The sequence below is a fragment of the Piliocolobus tephrosceles genome, chromosome 1, assembly GCF_002776525.5.
Source record: "Piliocolobus tephrosceles isolate RC106 chromosome 1, ASM277652v3, whole genome shotgun sequence".
NCBI classification, from domain to species: Eukaryota; Metazoa; Chordata; class Mammalia; order Primates; family Cercopithecidae; genus Piliocolobus; species Piliocolobus tephrosceles.
This window is the reverse complement of record NC_045434.1, coordinates 96,927,799-96,944,765: the sequence shown is the minus strand read 5'-3', so window position 1 is coordinate 96,944,765 and position 16,967 is coordinate 96,927,799. Positions and strand designations below refer to the sequence as shown.

Genomic DNA, 16,967 nt, shown 5'->3' with positions numbered 1-16,967 from the left:
ACACAGTAACTTATTACTTGACATGTCATAAACATACTCCAATAGGGAATTCAGTTTTAGAGGCCCTGGTGCTCTAACATAGGAAGAAAGGGATTGTAGAAAAAGATTTTAAGTGTGTCTTGGATTCCATTTTCTCAAGGGGCTTTCTATTACCTTCATTAGGTGGAGATTCACAAAGGAACCAAAAGGTCAGTACGAAATTCTCTGACCTTTTATTTAGGCATATCTTATCCTTGTCTATTTATCCCCCAAAACACGGATAACACTCCATCCAGTAATTTTATTTAAAGCTTCAGACTCCCAGTTTTACGAAACTGCTATTCCTCTTTTGTCTCTTATTTAAGGGGCAGGTCTCTAGGAGACAAGGGTTTGCGAGTTTACACCTCATATTCCTGCCTAGTGTGGATGTTGACAGCCTCAGGAGAACTCTTCCTAAATGGTCAGGAAAACTTCCCACCTACAGCTCTGCTCAGAGCATCTTTGACCTCTTTGTTTCTCAGGGTATATACCACAGGGTTCAGTAGGGGAGTGATGACAGCGTAGGTCACTGAGATCAGTGGTCATGATCTCTGGTGTTCTCTGACTTGGGCTTGAGGTAGGCAATGGAGGCCCAGCCTAGTGGACAGTGATCACAGTGAGGTGGGAGGCACAGGTGGCAAAAGCCTTCTTCCGGCCCTCAACTGAAGCAATCTTGAGGATTGTAGAGATAATGAGAACATAAGATATGAAAACCAGACCCATAGGTACAACAAGCACCAGCACACTGATAATCAAAGTCAGGATTTCATTGACAGTGGTGTCAATGCAGGAGAGTTTCATCTCAGGTCGGATGTCACAGAAGAAGTGGGGCACCTTTCTAGCACAGAAGGGTAACCTACATACAGATGTCACTTGTGTTATTGCTACAATCAGCCCAATGCTGCAGGCCCCCAGGACAAGCTGGATACGCACCTTCTTGTTCATAATGATCGCATATCTCAGGGGGTTGCAGATGGCCATATAGCAATCATATCCCATTGCTGTGAGCAGGAAGCAGTTAATGATGCCAAAGGTTACAAAAAAGAATATCAGTGTGGCACACCCTGCCAATGATATGGGCTGGTTCATACCTACGGGGCTGGAGAGTATCCTTGGGAGAATGACCAATGTATATACAGTCTCTGAAGAGGACAGCATGCTCAGGAAGAAGTTCATGGGTGTGTTAAGATGATGATCTATTCGGATGATGGTCACAATGATGGTATTGCCTGCTAGGGTTAAGATGTATAGTGCAAGGAACACTCCAAAAAGGGTGATCTGCTGTTCACGGAAGCTGGAGAAACCTTGGAAAACAAAGTCAGTGATGAGAGTAAAGTTCTCTGTTTTCATTGATTGGTTCCCAAATCTGAAACATAAAAGCATGAAAGTCACGTAGTCTCAGTAAAACAGTGGTAGCACATTTCTGAAATCGATTGAAGTTCAATAGTTCTCAGTTATAAATCTGGGGATATATTTCCTAGTGGATTAAGTTAATCCCTGGGTTTACTTATCTTTACTTAAAATATTTTTACTCTGTGACCATCTGTTATAATTTTCCATGCATCACAGAATCATATAGTCTCACTTTTTCACTGTATAACCATGCATGCTCCTACCTCATTTTTACTCTTCCTCCCTGACATCTGGAATGACTCCTCTTTTCTCCTCTTCTTTCCTACTCTTCAGAGACAAGTGCACATTTTCAGCCCTTCATAAAACCATGTTACACTCGGAGGTTCTCATGTTTATTTGGATTATTTTTACCCCATTATTTCCGCCTCACCTCACACAAATGCTCAGCAACTTTAAAATATCCTTTACATCTTTTCATATTTCACTAGCTCCAAATTATGCATGGATTGGGTGATTGAAAATAATTTGTTTAGGGATAGACTAGTGATGTCTTTTCTTTCAAGACTATGAATCATCCCCCTTGCATGTCCTTTAAGAAGTAGAAGCAAAGCAGAAAGGTACATCTTGTCTTCAAGAAGAAAAAGGAAAATCTTAGCCAACGACCAGCCTCTCCCACTTCTGTCTGAGCGATGGAAGTCTGCTGACAGTTCAGAGCACTGATTCACGTATGTTATAAACTATGCTACATCTTTACCTTCCCTAAACCAGAAGGCAAATTTATAGCCAATACAGCTTTGTGAGTAAGCCTACACCCAGTCTGCAGAGATAAACAATTGTATCAGGAAAGATACAGCAAATTTAAGTGTCCCTCACCTAAAGCAAAAGCAGACCCTGAATATAAAAAAACAGCTACACCAAAGGTACATCATTTTGTTGAAGGAAGGGGATGAGTTCAATTTATGTAATATTTCACATTTTTATCTCTTTAAACAGTAAGCTTCTGTAGGGTATTTAAATTACATTCTGATTTGCTTATGCATATTCAGAAAGAGAAGTTTTGCATAAAGTAAATCACATCAATGATGAAGGTTAGTACGCATGGAGACTTTCTTCAAGTTCATAAAAATCTATTTAAAAGACGTTGATGACCAGCTGTTAATCATTTACACTAAGAATGCTAAAAAGAAAGTAAAGCTGCAATAGAGAATACTTTCCAATAAAGAAAATCATTTGATACTAAAATATATGTCTAAAGACATTTGTCTTCTGTGAGGCTTCTGAGCAAAAACTATGTAGTAGTCCAGCCGCAGAGTGGTATGGCGCCTCTATGGTGAAATCAGAAATGCTTGGCAGAGCTTTTAACTCTTACAATAATGAGCACAGAAGCTCTTGGCCATTCAAGATGTAAAATGTCCTGCAAAACTTGTGGTGATTCTGCCCAAGGAAGAATTGTCTTATTCCAAATACCAATAGAGTTCCCACTGAAAAACACATGGCTAAAATGTCATCTTATCTGACTGAAACTTGTCTGTCTTGAGGTATAAGAATGGCTATTATGATTTGGTTAGCATCCTCCCAACTCTTGGAAGCCTAAAATTCTTCAAAGGAAATGGAAAGAAGAGCAAATATAGCTTATGAAGACCTGTCCAGCTGTGATAGGAGCCGAAATACTACAATAAATTAAAGTCAGCCCATATGTAATGAGCCCCATTTCAGTCCTTCTTCTAAAGACCACTCACATGACTCTGCTTAGCACTGAGGCACAACAGGAGAGCTGGGCTAGAGGAGGTTGAGGAGTAAGGATTGAAATGTCAGGCTCCCTTGGCCACAATGGATAGGCACAGGGTGACCAAGGTGAGCAAGGTGACCAAGAGTGCCTACGGCAGGACCTGAGGCTGAGCAGGCAGGGCATAAACACACTCTAGTAGGAATATAGTCAGATTTGAGAGTCACAGGCATTCTTGACAACCCCTCTGTGTGGAAAAGTCTTTGAAGCCAGAGAAGATGCTCTCCCAGGATCAGGCAGCTGGGCTTCTGGGGGTCACTCCCTGAAGACATTCTGGGAGCCACCCTGGGGCTGGGAGGATGCAGATAACAGGTACCTGGAGGTCTCATTATGTATAAGGCTCATTTACTCAATTCAGGCTAGTGCTTGGGGAGCCTGGGGAGAGTCTTTGCTTCAGGTTGGAATAATATTTGAGGAAGCTGGTTTATTTAGTTGATTTTTAATTATTTGAATGAGTGAGTGTGCATGTGTGCATGTGGTTTATTTCTTAGTTTTTATTTTTTTGCAGATTTGTCTCAGAAATCCATATTGACAAATCTAGGCAGCTCAAGCTTAGAGCCATACCACTTTGGATTTCAGGAAATTTAGGGCCTTTTGCTTATAGGCAGGAACTCTATCTAGTATAAGAATCTGGTTTTCTTTTTGGAATAGAAGTATTTAAATATGGTCATCATTCTGCAGAGGACAGTTTATGGTGCCTGTCTTTGCCCTGTGGCATTCAGGATTGGAAGTACACCATCTTTAGATCCAAAGGTTTTCTCCTGAAGGCTAGGAAACAGGCATTAGCTTTCGAACTCTGTTCTCTTTACCCAGATTTTTCTTCCCTTTATTTTGTAGGCTTCTAATTGTCTGTGAAGACCCAACTCCAAATTTACTTCTCACTGAATACTTTCCATGAGTTGTTTATTACTTCTTTAACAATTTCTTAGTCTTTCATGTGATATTTATCTGCATTCATTCATTCTTTAAGCACTGAGCATATGTCAGGCCCTCTGCTAGTTGTTGGAAATACAGAAATGGACGAGGTGCTGCACTAAACCTTGAGGAGCTCATGGTTTATTTGCAGGTGATAGACAATCATAATAACTGAAATGTAACGGTAAGTGAGACAGGGAGGAGATAGTCCTTGATTACACTCAGGTTGATTATGGAAAATTACATTGTGTAGGTAAAGTGAGAACAGATTACAAAAGAGTATTTGAATGTATCACTTTTAAGAGCCTCTCAAGTGATTCTCACTTATCTCTCCTGCTCTTAGACTTTAAAGTTCCTTAGCAACTGGCCTCTCAAGGAAGTGATTCTTTTTTTTTTTTTTTTTTTTTTTTTTTTAACCACTAATCATCATATGTCCTCTTCCGGTTTTTCTGGCGATTTTGTTTCCTTGTTGAAAATAAATAAATAAATAAATAAATAAATAAATAAATAAATAAACAAACAAACATAGTCTGCACTGAGATTTGGTATATTGACCTGCGAGGTGGGAAGATGGATTTGAAGTTGGTAAAAAAGAGGAAGAAAAACCAGCTAGGCTGCTGATGTAACAGAGATAATTGGGATTGATCTAAAGGTGTGGCAATTGGCCCAGAGGGGAGGGACCCATGTGAGAGACATTTGAGGGAAATCAATAGGACTTGTAACTGAATCAATGTGTGGCTCAAAGGAGAGGAAAGAACCAATAATTTCATAAACTGCTCTCATCAGGTTCATTCATGCCGACTCTCTGATTATTTATAAATATATATAGCTTCTTCTTATAACAGATGAATCAAAGAAAATGATCTGTACATTAAAGGTTCATGATTAGATATCATTGGTGACTATGAGATCTCAACAGGAAAGGAGTGGAATTGGGCAAAAGAGCTCAAGGCTTTATGATACTATTGCTTTGGGACAAATTAGGAAGATTGTAGAAATGGGGAACTGGGTTGATGATATAAAAATGTGGTATCTGGAAAAAAAGGACAGGTATACCACTTCAGTAGCAATTAATATTTATCAAACACTTTCACAGACTTTTGTCTCACATAAGCCTCCAAATAACCCTCTGAAGTCAGTAGCAGTATCTAATTTTACAGATTAGAGATGTACAGAAAGTCCAATCTGCCACCAATAGCAAATATATTGGGATTTTATGCTAGAAAAAAATGAACACATGTGGAGTGACTATAGAAACAAAGCTGACAAAACAGCCAAAAGAACCTGCTGTATAAAATCTTCTAGTTCTGCAGACTGCTTTATTTGGGGAGCAGATTCCAGTGGTTCTTATTATAGTTTGTTTATGGCATTCAATTTAGCTTAGGATCCTGGGTCTAGACCTCTTAAGAAGGCTTTGGAATTGTCAATGGGAGTCTTTCAGGGCCCCGAATAGGGCTCAAAACAGATTTAACTAGGTTCCTAAAGTTATGTCTACTCCCACACCATCTTCCACACTATTTCTGTCACCTAGAGCTGGCGTGTCCAAATTGTCTGTGTATGAAAACTGCTTTTTACGTCCAAATATTTCTTGGATCTCCAAATTGATAATATTTGGATAATAATAGTTGTACTATTTGTACCTATTGATAGGAAAAATAAGTTCTGTAAAGGAGAACTATGAATTAGTAATTGGCGCTTTCAAATGAATTATGGTGCTTTAAAAAATACTTGCAGATGTTTTTGTCAGTATTTATACAGACTGCATGTGAGAATTGACGCACACAGAAACCCTGGGACTTCTTGCAGTGACTCTGAGACAACTAGGAGAGAAGAGGGAATGATATTATGAGATGTATTTGGCAGGTCAGTAAGGCAGGCATAAATAAAGGGAATCTGGAGGAGAAATGCAGACAGGTGCTCTTAGTGGTTTATTAACCACAAAAAGAACACTTACAGTGAAGTCTGAGTGATTCCCCATAGACATAGATACCACTTTGCTTAGGTCTAGTTCCACATAAGCAGAGCCTGAAATAAGGTCCTGGGTATATCCAGGAAGCAATACTTGGAAGACACTGGGAGAATAGTTAGTTTCCTTTTACCAGAACACAGGATCAGGGACTATAAGAGAAGTCCAGTTACAAAGTCAAGACCTCCTAGGTAAAAGGGAATTCTATTGACAAAGAACAAATGAGAATCCTATTGTTAAAGCTAGGGCTCTGTGTCCACATCAAGAGTGATTTGATGTTGACCTCAGAGTGACCCAGGAGCAATGTCTGTGGAGAGTGGTGGTGGAGAAGGCACTGATAGCTTCCCATGTAGAGGTCCATAACATTGTTGACTTCTCACAGCGACCCTGGGAGGTGATATTGTCAGCCTTATCATGCAGATAGGAAACAAAAACCAGGGAGGTTAAGTATCATAACAGAACACATGCTTGTAATGGCGGATCTATGATTGGGAATGTATGCCTCTCCGTTCAAAGTCTGTACTCTACCTACAATATCATACTGTTTTAGTATCTCCTACTCAAGGTCATTGGTTCTTAGAGCGGGGGTTCAGGGTAAACAATAACAGTTCTTGGCCCACTTTAAACTTCCTTTCCTATTTTCCTCTTTGGGGTTGTGCTGAGTGAAAAAGGGACGCACCAAGCTATTTTAGGAAATGGAGTGTATTATAATACACTATTTCTGAACTTCCAGACTGATTGCAAAGTCCAAAGATATCATGAATAGGATCCGAGATATGTGTAAATCCACAATTTGGAATGGGGTGGAGGCTCCTCCTTTTCCTAGGAGTATGGAGTAGTATAATTTAGTTATTATAGAGGAAAAAGCTGGTTAAAATGAACATCATGAGCTTACAATGCAACTACAGACTTCAGGGCTGGGCTGCATGTGTTTAAATCCTGATTCTGCCTTGAGGAATTAACTTATGTGAGGTCTCAGTGTCATCATCCATAAAAAAGAATAATAAAATATCTATGTCATAGATTTATAGTGAAGATTAAATGAATAACATACTTAAAATAATGGCTACTATCTAGGATACATTCAGTAAATGTACCAAAAGGAGATGTCACAAAGAGGGGCAAACAGCCTGAAAGTGTTAAAATAATAAAAGGAAAACAAGGGAGAAGAGCTACCTTTTAATTGTATTTTAGCTGCTCACAGCAGTCTTCTTTCCTTTTTCTTTCCTTTCTTCCTTCTTCCTTTTAATAAATACCTAACGTCTACTATGCACCAGGCACTGCTCTAAGTGCAACAGATGCAAAAAGAGTACTTGCAGTGTCTGAGTAATTGCCCCGTAGACATAGGTACCACTTTGCTTAGGTCAGTTTCCACAGAAGCAGAGCCTGAAATAAGGTCTTGGTTACAGTGATTGACTAAGGAGTGCCCTCAGAAGAAAGGGAATGAGAGAAGCAGTATGGGGAAGGGGAATCACTATGCAAGAACACGGTCTCAGCTGGAGCATAACTTCAGCCTGATCTAATGGAGGGATCTAGAATTGTGCCCTAGAGTTGGTCCCATCCTCAGACAAGAGGGGATGGTGGCCTTTTGTACCCTTTGTGTCATTCATGAAGTCAAGTCCATCTTACATAAACTTCTATGATATGATAGTATATATTCTTCCTATTCTCCCTACTGGTTTACAATACCTTATGCCAAGAGTAACAGGAATAACATCTAACATTATAGTGCAGTGCATGGATATCCTTTATCTTGTTTGATTTTCATCATGCTTGGTAAACCCATATATCTGACTTGGTAAATCCATCTATTTCTTTATTCATTAATATTTTTCTTCCTTGTTTCAATCTACGAGAGGAATAGATTCCTAGATGCTGCCTAGATCAGCCACCTGGTGCTCTCATACTGTCTCTCATCTGATTGTTCTCCTCACTGTGACACCTCATCAAACTCTTTTTCTTTGACTGTTATTGAACTGACCAGCACCTAAGAGAGAGGCTTTCTGCCCAAAGTTCTGAGCAAGGCATCCTTGACCTCTTTATTCCTCAGGCTGTATACAACAGGGTTCAGCAGAGGAGTAAAAACAGTGTATGTCACAGAGATAAGTCTGTCCTACAGGGAATTTTGGGATTTGGGTTTTAAGTAGATGAAAGAGGTACAGTCATAGTGGACAATGACCACTGTGAGGTGTGAGGCACAAGTAGCAAAGGTCTTTCTCCGGCCCTCAGCTGATACAATCTTGAGGATGGTGGTGACAATTAGGACATAGGAGACTAAGATCAAGACCATGGGCAGAACAAGGGCACGGAGACTGATGAGCAAAGTAATAAATTCCTTGATAGTAGTGTCTGCACAGGCGAACTTCATTATGGACCGGATATCACAAAAGAAGTGGGAGATGAGATTAGCATCACAGAAGGGAAGGCTGAACACAGAAGACACCTGAATGATAGCTGTGCTCAGGCCAATGCTCCAGGATCCACTTGCCAGTTGTATACAATCCTTTTTGCCCAAGATGACCGAATACCATAGGGGCTTACAGATGACCACATAGGGATCATACCCCATGAACATGAGCAGGAAGCAGTTATTGACACCAAAAGTGAGATAGAAAAAGAACTGAGTGGCACAGCCTGAGATGGAGATGGTTTGTTGAGGACTGAGGAGACTGGACAGCATTTGGGGGATGATGGCCACAGTATAACAGGTCTCAGAAATAGACAGCACACTCAGGAAGAAATACATGGGTGTGTGAAATTGATGGTTAAGGCAGATAACTGTCAAGATGATAGCATTGCTGGCAAGGGTCAAAAGGTACAAGACCAAAAAGACCACAAAGAGGATGCGTCTGTGATGCCACTCAAAAATGGAGAAACCCTCAAATGTAAACTCTGCACAGCCATGAAATTGGGCCTTGGCATTGAGGAGAATCTGAGTCTGAAAGAGATGAAGTGGGAATGTTGAGCATCCAGGCTGGAAACACTGGGCTGGTCCAGTATGATCATCAGCCATATGCAGGCACAGAAATGGGGTGTAGCTCTGGGTTTCAGATGCTCTCAACATTCAGACCCATAAAGGTTCTCTGGGCCCTGAGACTTGGGGACAGATGTAGTATATGTGTGTTCACAGGAAGCAATTATGAAAACTGAGTACAGATGCCCTTCAATGTATGATGAGGCTACATCCTGACAAACCCATCATGCGCTGAAAATACCATGTTAAAAATGCATTTAATGCACCTGACTGAACATCATAGCTTGCCCCAGCTAAACTTGAAAGTACTCAGAACACTTGCATTAGCCTACAACTGGGCAAATCACCTAAAATAAAGTCTATTTTATGATGAAGTGTTGAATATCATAGGTAATTTTTGAATATTGTACTGAAAGTGAAAAACCAAATGGTTGTATAAGTACATGAAGTATAAATTCTTCTGTATGCATATCACTCTCACACTATTATAAAGTCAGAGACTGTATGTATTGGAAATCCCTAACTGGTTTAACTAGAAGTAGATGTAGACCAGAGAAAGCACTGAATATGTGTGCCCAGGCCTGAAACTCTACTCAGACTTACCTGGTTTAAATAAGCAATGGCACATTGCCTAAAGAGTGAATGAGTTCAAGCCAAGAACAGATGGCTGTGTGAGGCACACTCCTGGGAAGTCAAGAGAGGACCATCCTCCTGTGTCCCAGGACTCTGGAGTTCCTCTCCTCAAGACCTGCTCCATCTGTGTTCAGAAGGGCTTCCATTTGGTAAGTCAAGGTAGAAAGCACTGCCTTCTCTCAAGGTTCAAATTCACAGTGGCTGATGTCTGGAATAAGGAAGTGAGAGGAGACACCCCTTTTCTCCCGTGTGGATAGTCCAGTGTGCTGACCTAGAACATTCTGTGGTGTGTAGCCACTTCTCTTTTCAGTCTTGCTTTCTTCCAATAGTCCCAAATATCACGTGTTTAATACCAGAGTCTCCACGTTCTGTGTGAAGGGTAGTATCTGCTTCTGTTTTTTAGTCTCTAAACACAATAAAGTCTTGGAAGGATTTTTACAGATTTAAAATACTAGTAACTATAAGACAACAGCAATAGAAACAACAAAATATTTAAGTTCACAGTAATCTCTGGCTTTAACCCCAGTGTAAATGGAGGGAAGCCTGATTTTCTTTGCTCGTTTCATTTGTCTCCATTTGCTCATCTATAAAATAGAATAATAATATCTACTTCATAGTGTTGCTATGGAGATCATATGAATTACTGTATGTAAATTGCCAAGTGCAGTTCCTGATACATAACAGGCAAATACTACATTAAATTTCTGCTTTTCTCCCTTCCTTCATCCTTCCCATCCCCACTCCCCATAACTCTGGATTCTACTTGTATGCTTGGCCACCCAGGCATACACCCCCCCTCCCCCCACCCCGCCACACACACACCCTTATGTTTTTCCTCTCTTTCTTTTCTTCATGTTCATGGATGGTTGTTGTTATTAATTTCTTCAATCCCTGTTGGAAGGTCCGGTCTTTACTTTCCATACTCACTTCTCTTCCAACTCTAGATTTTGAAATGTGTGGGCATTGGGGGCAGGGTAGTCTGGAGTTAAATACCTCTGTGATCAAACTCAAGCCCCGCTTACTCATATATGACCTTGGAAACAGTTCTCACCTCTCTAGGCCTCAATTTCTTCACTTGTAAGATGAAGACTATGCTAATATCTATCTCAGAGACTGGTATGAAGAAGAGCTGAGTGGCACAATCTGGGATGGAGATGGTTTGTTGAGGGCTGCAGAGACTGGATAGCATTTCAACGGGAATACACTGGGTAAGGCATTTAGGCTTTGGAAATTGCCCATGATTTCTTAAGACTGATACCCAGATTATCCTTTCTGGGTGATTTTTTTTCACTATTTATGCTTTTTGATTCCTAAGTTTTGTGACACAGCTGTATATTCATTTCTTCCACTTGATAATTATCTCAGGAGATAAAAGAGAGTGATGAGGGTCATGAGGTTATGAGATGAGGGCCATGAGGTCACATTTAGTTACAGAACAAGAATCCCTGCATTATCAAGTCCTGAAATGTGACTTACATATCACTGGGCAGGACAGAGGCTTATTCAGGATTCAGGAGAGTGAGGCTTGAAACCAGAATTTCCAGGACTCCTATTGCACTGTGACAGACACAGCACACAGAGAATTTTCTGAAATGGAGGACTAGAAGTAAAACAGAACCTACCAGGATGTTTCAGTTAATTTATCTCCCCGATCAGTCAGATCTGGAGTAACAAACATACAGAAAGCAGCACCAGGCTCTCCTGCACCTCTCCATTGCCCTGTCCCTTTAAGTCTGAATTGCTGGTTGCCCAAGAGGACCATTCTCCCATGACTCTGGAATCCCTCTCCCCAAAACCACAATGACTGTCTTCAAGGCAGCAATAGCACAATCAAACACTCTGATGTCTGGGGATCTCATTATAAAAGTGGCTCATCAACAGTCATAGAGCTAGTACTAGACAGTCTTGGTTTTTCCCACAGGAATGAAGTATTTGCATCAGCATAAGGTCCTGCACTGCTCCGTGGTTGAAGAGGACCTCATGCCTTATGATCGCATTATGAGGAGGGCCTCAGAAAACCAATCGTGTTTAAGGATGCAGCTTCATGATACAAATCACTCACACTCCAGGGTCTCTCTGTCCTAACTGCTGAAGGACCAACTGTGAGCCCTCTTCAATTTGAATGTTGTGGGAACCATGACTCATTCATTTACTGATTTCTTCAGCAAATACCCGTAGAATGTCTCTCGCATGCTAGGAACATGGAATACAGCAGAAACTAGGAACACTGTACCTGTAGTGTAAGCCAGTTTTGCCTGCTTTGCAGTACCTGGCCACCCCTGTGTGTTACCCACAAAAAGCTGAGCACCTTCTCCTTGAGGACGATCAGAAGGAAGACCTTTACTGAAGTAATTCCTGTAAGCCCCTCTTTCTCTCTCCAGCACTTAGATGATCAACTGACCCATCCTTGCTCTTCTTTTAGAAGGTGAGCCCAAGATGGGCCTTTCTGAAGGTTGGAAGAGAATTGGATATCAAATCCCCCAGGATACCCTAAGACTTGGGCTCTTCATTAATTCCTAGTTCTGGTGCTCAGTTTGTACCTTTCTCTTAGAGACTCAAAAAATGGAAAGGATTTCCTTTCTGAGTACCAGCGTACTGAGAAATAAATATTTGAAAGCAGTTTATTGTGGTGTCTTTGACAAGCCAAGTAAGCTGTGAGAGACTGACAAGCATGGAAGAGTTGCCAGGCATTCAGTTCAATTCCACATAATCTCTCTTAAGGCCCTCAAACATTTACCCAACAGAAACTGGAAATACTTGAGCTCATAAGCTATTAAGATCCAAAGTCCCACAGGCAAGAGATGAATTTACAGCATATTTATGATTGCTTGAGAATGGCCAGTGTGTAACTTCGTTAGGACTGTTTGAAATCCTTCAGGGAGCAGTTAAGGAAGGCTTAAAGTTGGGCAGCAAGTCCTATCAAGACCTTGAAATAATCAGTTAATCTTGGGCCTTTATTGTCAATGTCTCTTCTTTATAGTTCTCCTGATAACTATTTAAATATGTAGCTCTTTGAAATTAGAAATAGAATGGAATGGAAACCTATGAGAAAGAAAAGGAAACCCCAATACTGAAATTATGAACAGGAAAATGACTGACTTTTTAAAATATAAGTTTTATTGTGTGTTTATCTGAAGAAAGATGGGTTTAGAGGAAAAAGGCTAAGAAAATCTAGGATGAATGTAGGCTTTTTTCTGACAAAGGAGAAAAATATATTGACGGCTACATCATCTGCACATTTTGACAACTTTGTCTTTTCTGTTCTGATTTTTATCTCTCTTATTTATTTCTCTTCACATTGCATTTGGTTATGGAATATAATATTCAATACTAACAGTTACAGATACTTTTTTTATCTTTTTTCAGACTTTAAATGCTTTTCATGTTTTATTAACCAGTAAACATGATGCTTGCTACAGATCTCTGGCAGATATAAGGAAGTTCCCTTCTATTCCTGATTTGTTTGCAAGTTTATCATAAATGGTCTGTTAAATTTTCAACTAGTTTCTTTTCTGCATTCATTGACATAATCATATGTTTTTTATTCTTTAGGTTGATAGGGATGAATTACATTAATAGATTTTTAAAATATTGGCTCATTCACACATTTTAAAGGAAACCCTTGCTTGATCTTTTTATGTACTGCTGAATTCAGTTTACTATTTTTTCATCTATCCATTATTGGCCGATAATTATCTTTTCCTACTTGGCTATTTTTGGTATGAAAGGTTTGCAATTAGCAGCCTCTTTAAATGCTGGCTAAATCTCACACCTTTCTATCCTCTAAGCATGATGTTGTTTTTCGTGTCTTTCTTTTTGGAAAGAGTAGGTTTTTCACTACTAGCATTTCCTTTTTTATGGGGTTTTTATTCTAGTACATTTTCTATTTCTTGTCTAATTATGGTAATATATCCTTTTCTCCAAATCTGCCCTTTTTATATACCTTTTAAAAATAAATTCATATATAATTGTTCAAAATATGCTTTTAAAAGTATTTTGTTCCTCTGTGTCTGTCCTTGTATCCTACTTTATATTGTTTCTTGTGTCTCTTTGGTTTTTGTTGATCATGGTTGTCAGGGGTTTCATTTCTAATTAATCTCTTCAGCTATCCAAACTTAAAAAATAACATTTCTATGGTTTTAGTTTTCTTTATTTTTGCATTTAAATTCATCATAATTATTTGTCTTTACCTTCTCTAGATTTGCTACTCTTTTTGAAACTTTTTGAATTTAAATATTCATTTATTATTTTCCAGTACATATATAAAGCAGTTCTGAGAACTGCTTTGGATGTTCGTCATTAGTTCTGCAGTCTTTTTGTGAAGTCGTAGTAGTATATATTTAAAAATTTTATTTTTGTTTCTTCTTTACCTCATAGTTGATTTAGATATTTATGTTAAGAGAATAGGCTTAATACAGGAGTCAAGAGCATTTGTGTCTCTCTCTGACACTCACTAACTACATAACCTTGGACATATTGCTCAATCTCTCTGTGGTTCAATTTTATTTGTATATTGAGAGGAATAATAGTACCTACCTCAAGCAATATTAAAGACTGAATGAGTAAATATTTCAAAGTGCTTAGAATAATGGCTAACATACAATAAATGCTATGTATGTGTTTATTAACTATCTATGATGTATATAGACCTTTGAAGGAGGTTAATGGAGGAGTTTGGCTACTTCTTTTTTGATTGATTTCTTATTTTATTGCATTGTGGGCCATGAAAAAAAATATTTACATAATATCAATGTTGAGACATCCTTTGGGATCAAAAGAGTGAACATCTTTTTGTGAAGGTTTGAGCTTTAGATTAGGTTTGTTAATTATTGCGACAACTCTTTTAAGTCCTACTGAACCATTGAATGTTTTGTTAGTTTCAGAAAAAAAAAATGTGTTATCTCCAGCTATGATTGTGTGTTTGCCAGTTTATCCTAGTAGTTTTATGAGTTTTTGCATAGTACATTTTGAAACTAAGTTGTTAGGAGCTTATACATTCATAAATGGAATATCTTCCTGGTGAATTATTTTATCAACATCATAAGTTCCTTAGTCGTTTTCACTTTAAATTATATTTTGTTTGTTATGGGCAATATTATATCAATTTTATTTTTGTTTTCATTTGCTTGAATACCATTTTCAGCCTCTTTATTTTCCAACTTTTTGTCATTTTAATATACATTAAAAAAAATTAAAGTGGCAGATTATAAAAATTCACAGTCTGAGAGCCTCTGTGTTTCCATGAATTAGCTTAATCCATTCACATTTATTGTAATTAAATAAATTTTTGAATATTACTTACATCATGTTTTATATTTTTTATTTACTATGTTTTCCTAATTCTACTTGTTTCTTAGCCAGCCTTTTGGTTAATTGTTTTTAAAAATTTGTTTCCATTGTTCACTATGCATACTATGCAGTTAGATATCCACCATTTCTATTTCTCCAGCAGTCATCCTTAATTTTTAGAGTTTAATTTTATTTTTGCTAAATAATCCAAATATAGAATTTAAGAGGTGAAATAGCACTACATTATTTTAAAAGTTAGTTATTATCCACACATAATTCTTGATTTTTGGAGGCAGCCACTTTCAGTTCTTTTACCTGTTTTTTATGTTATGCATCTTTATGTTTTTGCTATATTGTATAAAATATGCACATAATGATATTTCTTGATTTCTAAATGTTAGGCATTATCTCTTGACTTCCTAGCTCATTTACAACACCATCTCTGTCCACATGAACACAAATACACCCACATAGTTCTCCTGTCATCCTTTCAGTAAAAATTAAATCTATTTTCAGTACATACATTATTATGATATGAACATATTTTTCGCAATTGAACCATGCAGCTTACTATAAGTGCATATCTCTTCCTTTGCAATTATTTTCTTGCTAATTTTTTGTAACTGAACTCTGTTATTAAGTTTTGAAGTATCTTGAATCAATCCTCAAACTCTCCATCAGAACTATAAAACCTTTTCTCTATAGATGCAATTAGATACAGTCAAATACATGAGATAATCTCCCCAGGACATATTTATTTATTTATTTATTTAGGCTTCTAGTTATTTTATTTATTTTTTTCTTTTTGGCCTAATACCACCATTCTGAAGTTCTTTACTCTCCTGCAATCTGGATCTGATTGTTCTCTAGGACTGCTACAGGATTATACTGCTGGAGCTTTTCCTCATCAACATGCTAGGATTTTCTTGTCCCTCACCTATGTTAGTTTCCCTGCTTTCTAGATCCCTCATTTTGATGGAGAACCTCTTCAATAACTATCTGAGAACAAGAAAATGGGATGTAAATTTTTTGAAATGTCCACTTCTCTAAATATATGTTTATTGTATCCACATATGTTGCATGTTGTTGGATGTATTAATCTCTTTTTTTTTTATTATACTTTAAGTTCTAGGGTACATGTGCATAACGTGCAGGTTTGTTACATATGTATACATGTGCCATGTTGGTGTGCTGCACCCATCAACTCGTCAGCACCCATCAATTCATCATTTATATCAGGTATAACTCCCCAATGCAATCCCTCCCCCCTCCCCCCTCCCCATGATAGGCCCCAGTGTGTGATGTTCCCCTTCCCGAGTCCAAGTGAGCTCATTGTTCAGTTCCCACCTATGAGTGAGAACATGCGGTGTTTGGTTTTCTCTTCTTGTGATAGTTTGCTAAGAATGATGGTTTCCAGCTGCATCCATGTCCCTACAAAGGACACAAACTCATCCTTTTTTATGGCTGCATAGTATTCCATGGTGTCTATGTGCCATATTTTCTTAATCCAGTCTGTCACTGATGGACATTTGGGTTGATTCCAAGTTTTTGCTATTGTGAATAGTGCCGCAATAAACATACGTGTGCATGTGTCTTTGTAGTAGCATAATTTATAATCCTTTGAATATATACCCAGTAGTGGGATGGCTGGGTCATATGGTACATCTAGTTCTAGATCTTTGAGGAACTGCCATACTGTTTTCCATAATGGTTGAACTAGTTTACAATCCCACCAACAGTGTAAAAGTGTTCCTATTTCTCCACATCCTCTCCAACACCTGTTGTTTCCTGAGTTTTTAATGATTGCCATTCTAACTGGTGTGAGATGGTATCTCATTGTGGTTTTGATTTGCATTTCTCTGATGGCGAGTGATGCTGAGCATTTTTTCATGTGTCTGTTGGCTGTATGAATGTCTTCTTTTGAGAAATGTCTGTTCATATCCTTTCCCCACTTTTTGATGGGGTTGTTTGTTTTTTTTCTTGTATATTTGTTTGAGTTCTTTGTAGATTCTGGAAATTAGCCCTTTGTCAGA

At 38.4% G+C, this 16,967-nt stretch overlaps 2 protein-coding genes across 2 annotated transcripts; both read right to left on the bottom strand.

Annotated features, from left to right (window-relative positions):
• Window positions 1-440: 440 nt before the first annotated feature.
• LOC111543573 (olfactory receptor 10J1-like) lies at window positions 441-1,401 on the bottom strand. The gene is given in 3 exon segments (XM_023213548.2): window positions 441-559; window positions 562-618; window positions 621-1,401. Coding segments are annotated over 3 exon segments (957 nt in total).
• Window positions 1,402-8,025: 6,624 nt separating this feature from the next.
• On the bottom strand, window positions 8,026-8,960 carry LOC111543554 (olfactory receptor 10J4-like). Its single transcript, XM_023213536.3, is given in 2 exon segments — window positions 8,026-8,933; window positions 8,936-8,960. Coding segments are annotated over 2 exon segments (933 nt in total).
• Window positions 8,961-16,967: the final 8,007 nt, after the last annotated feature.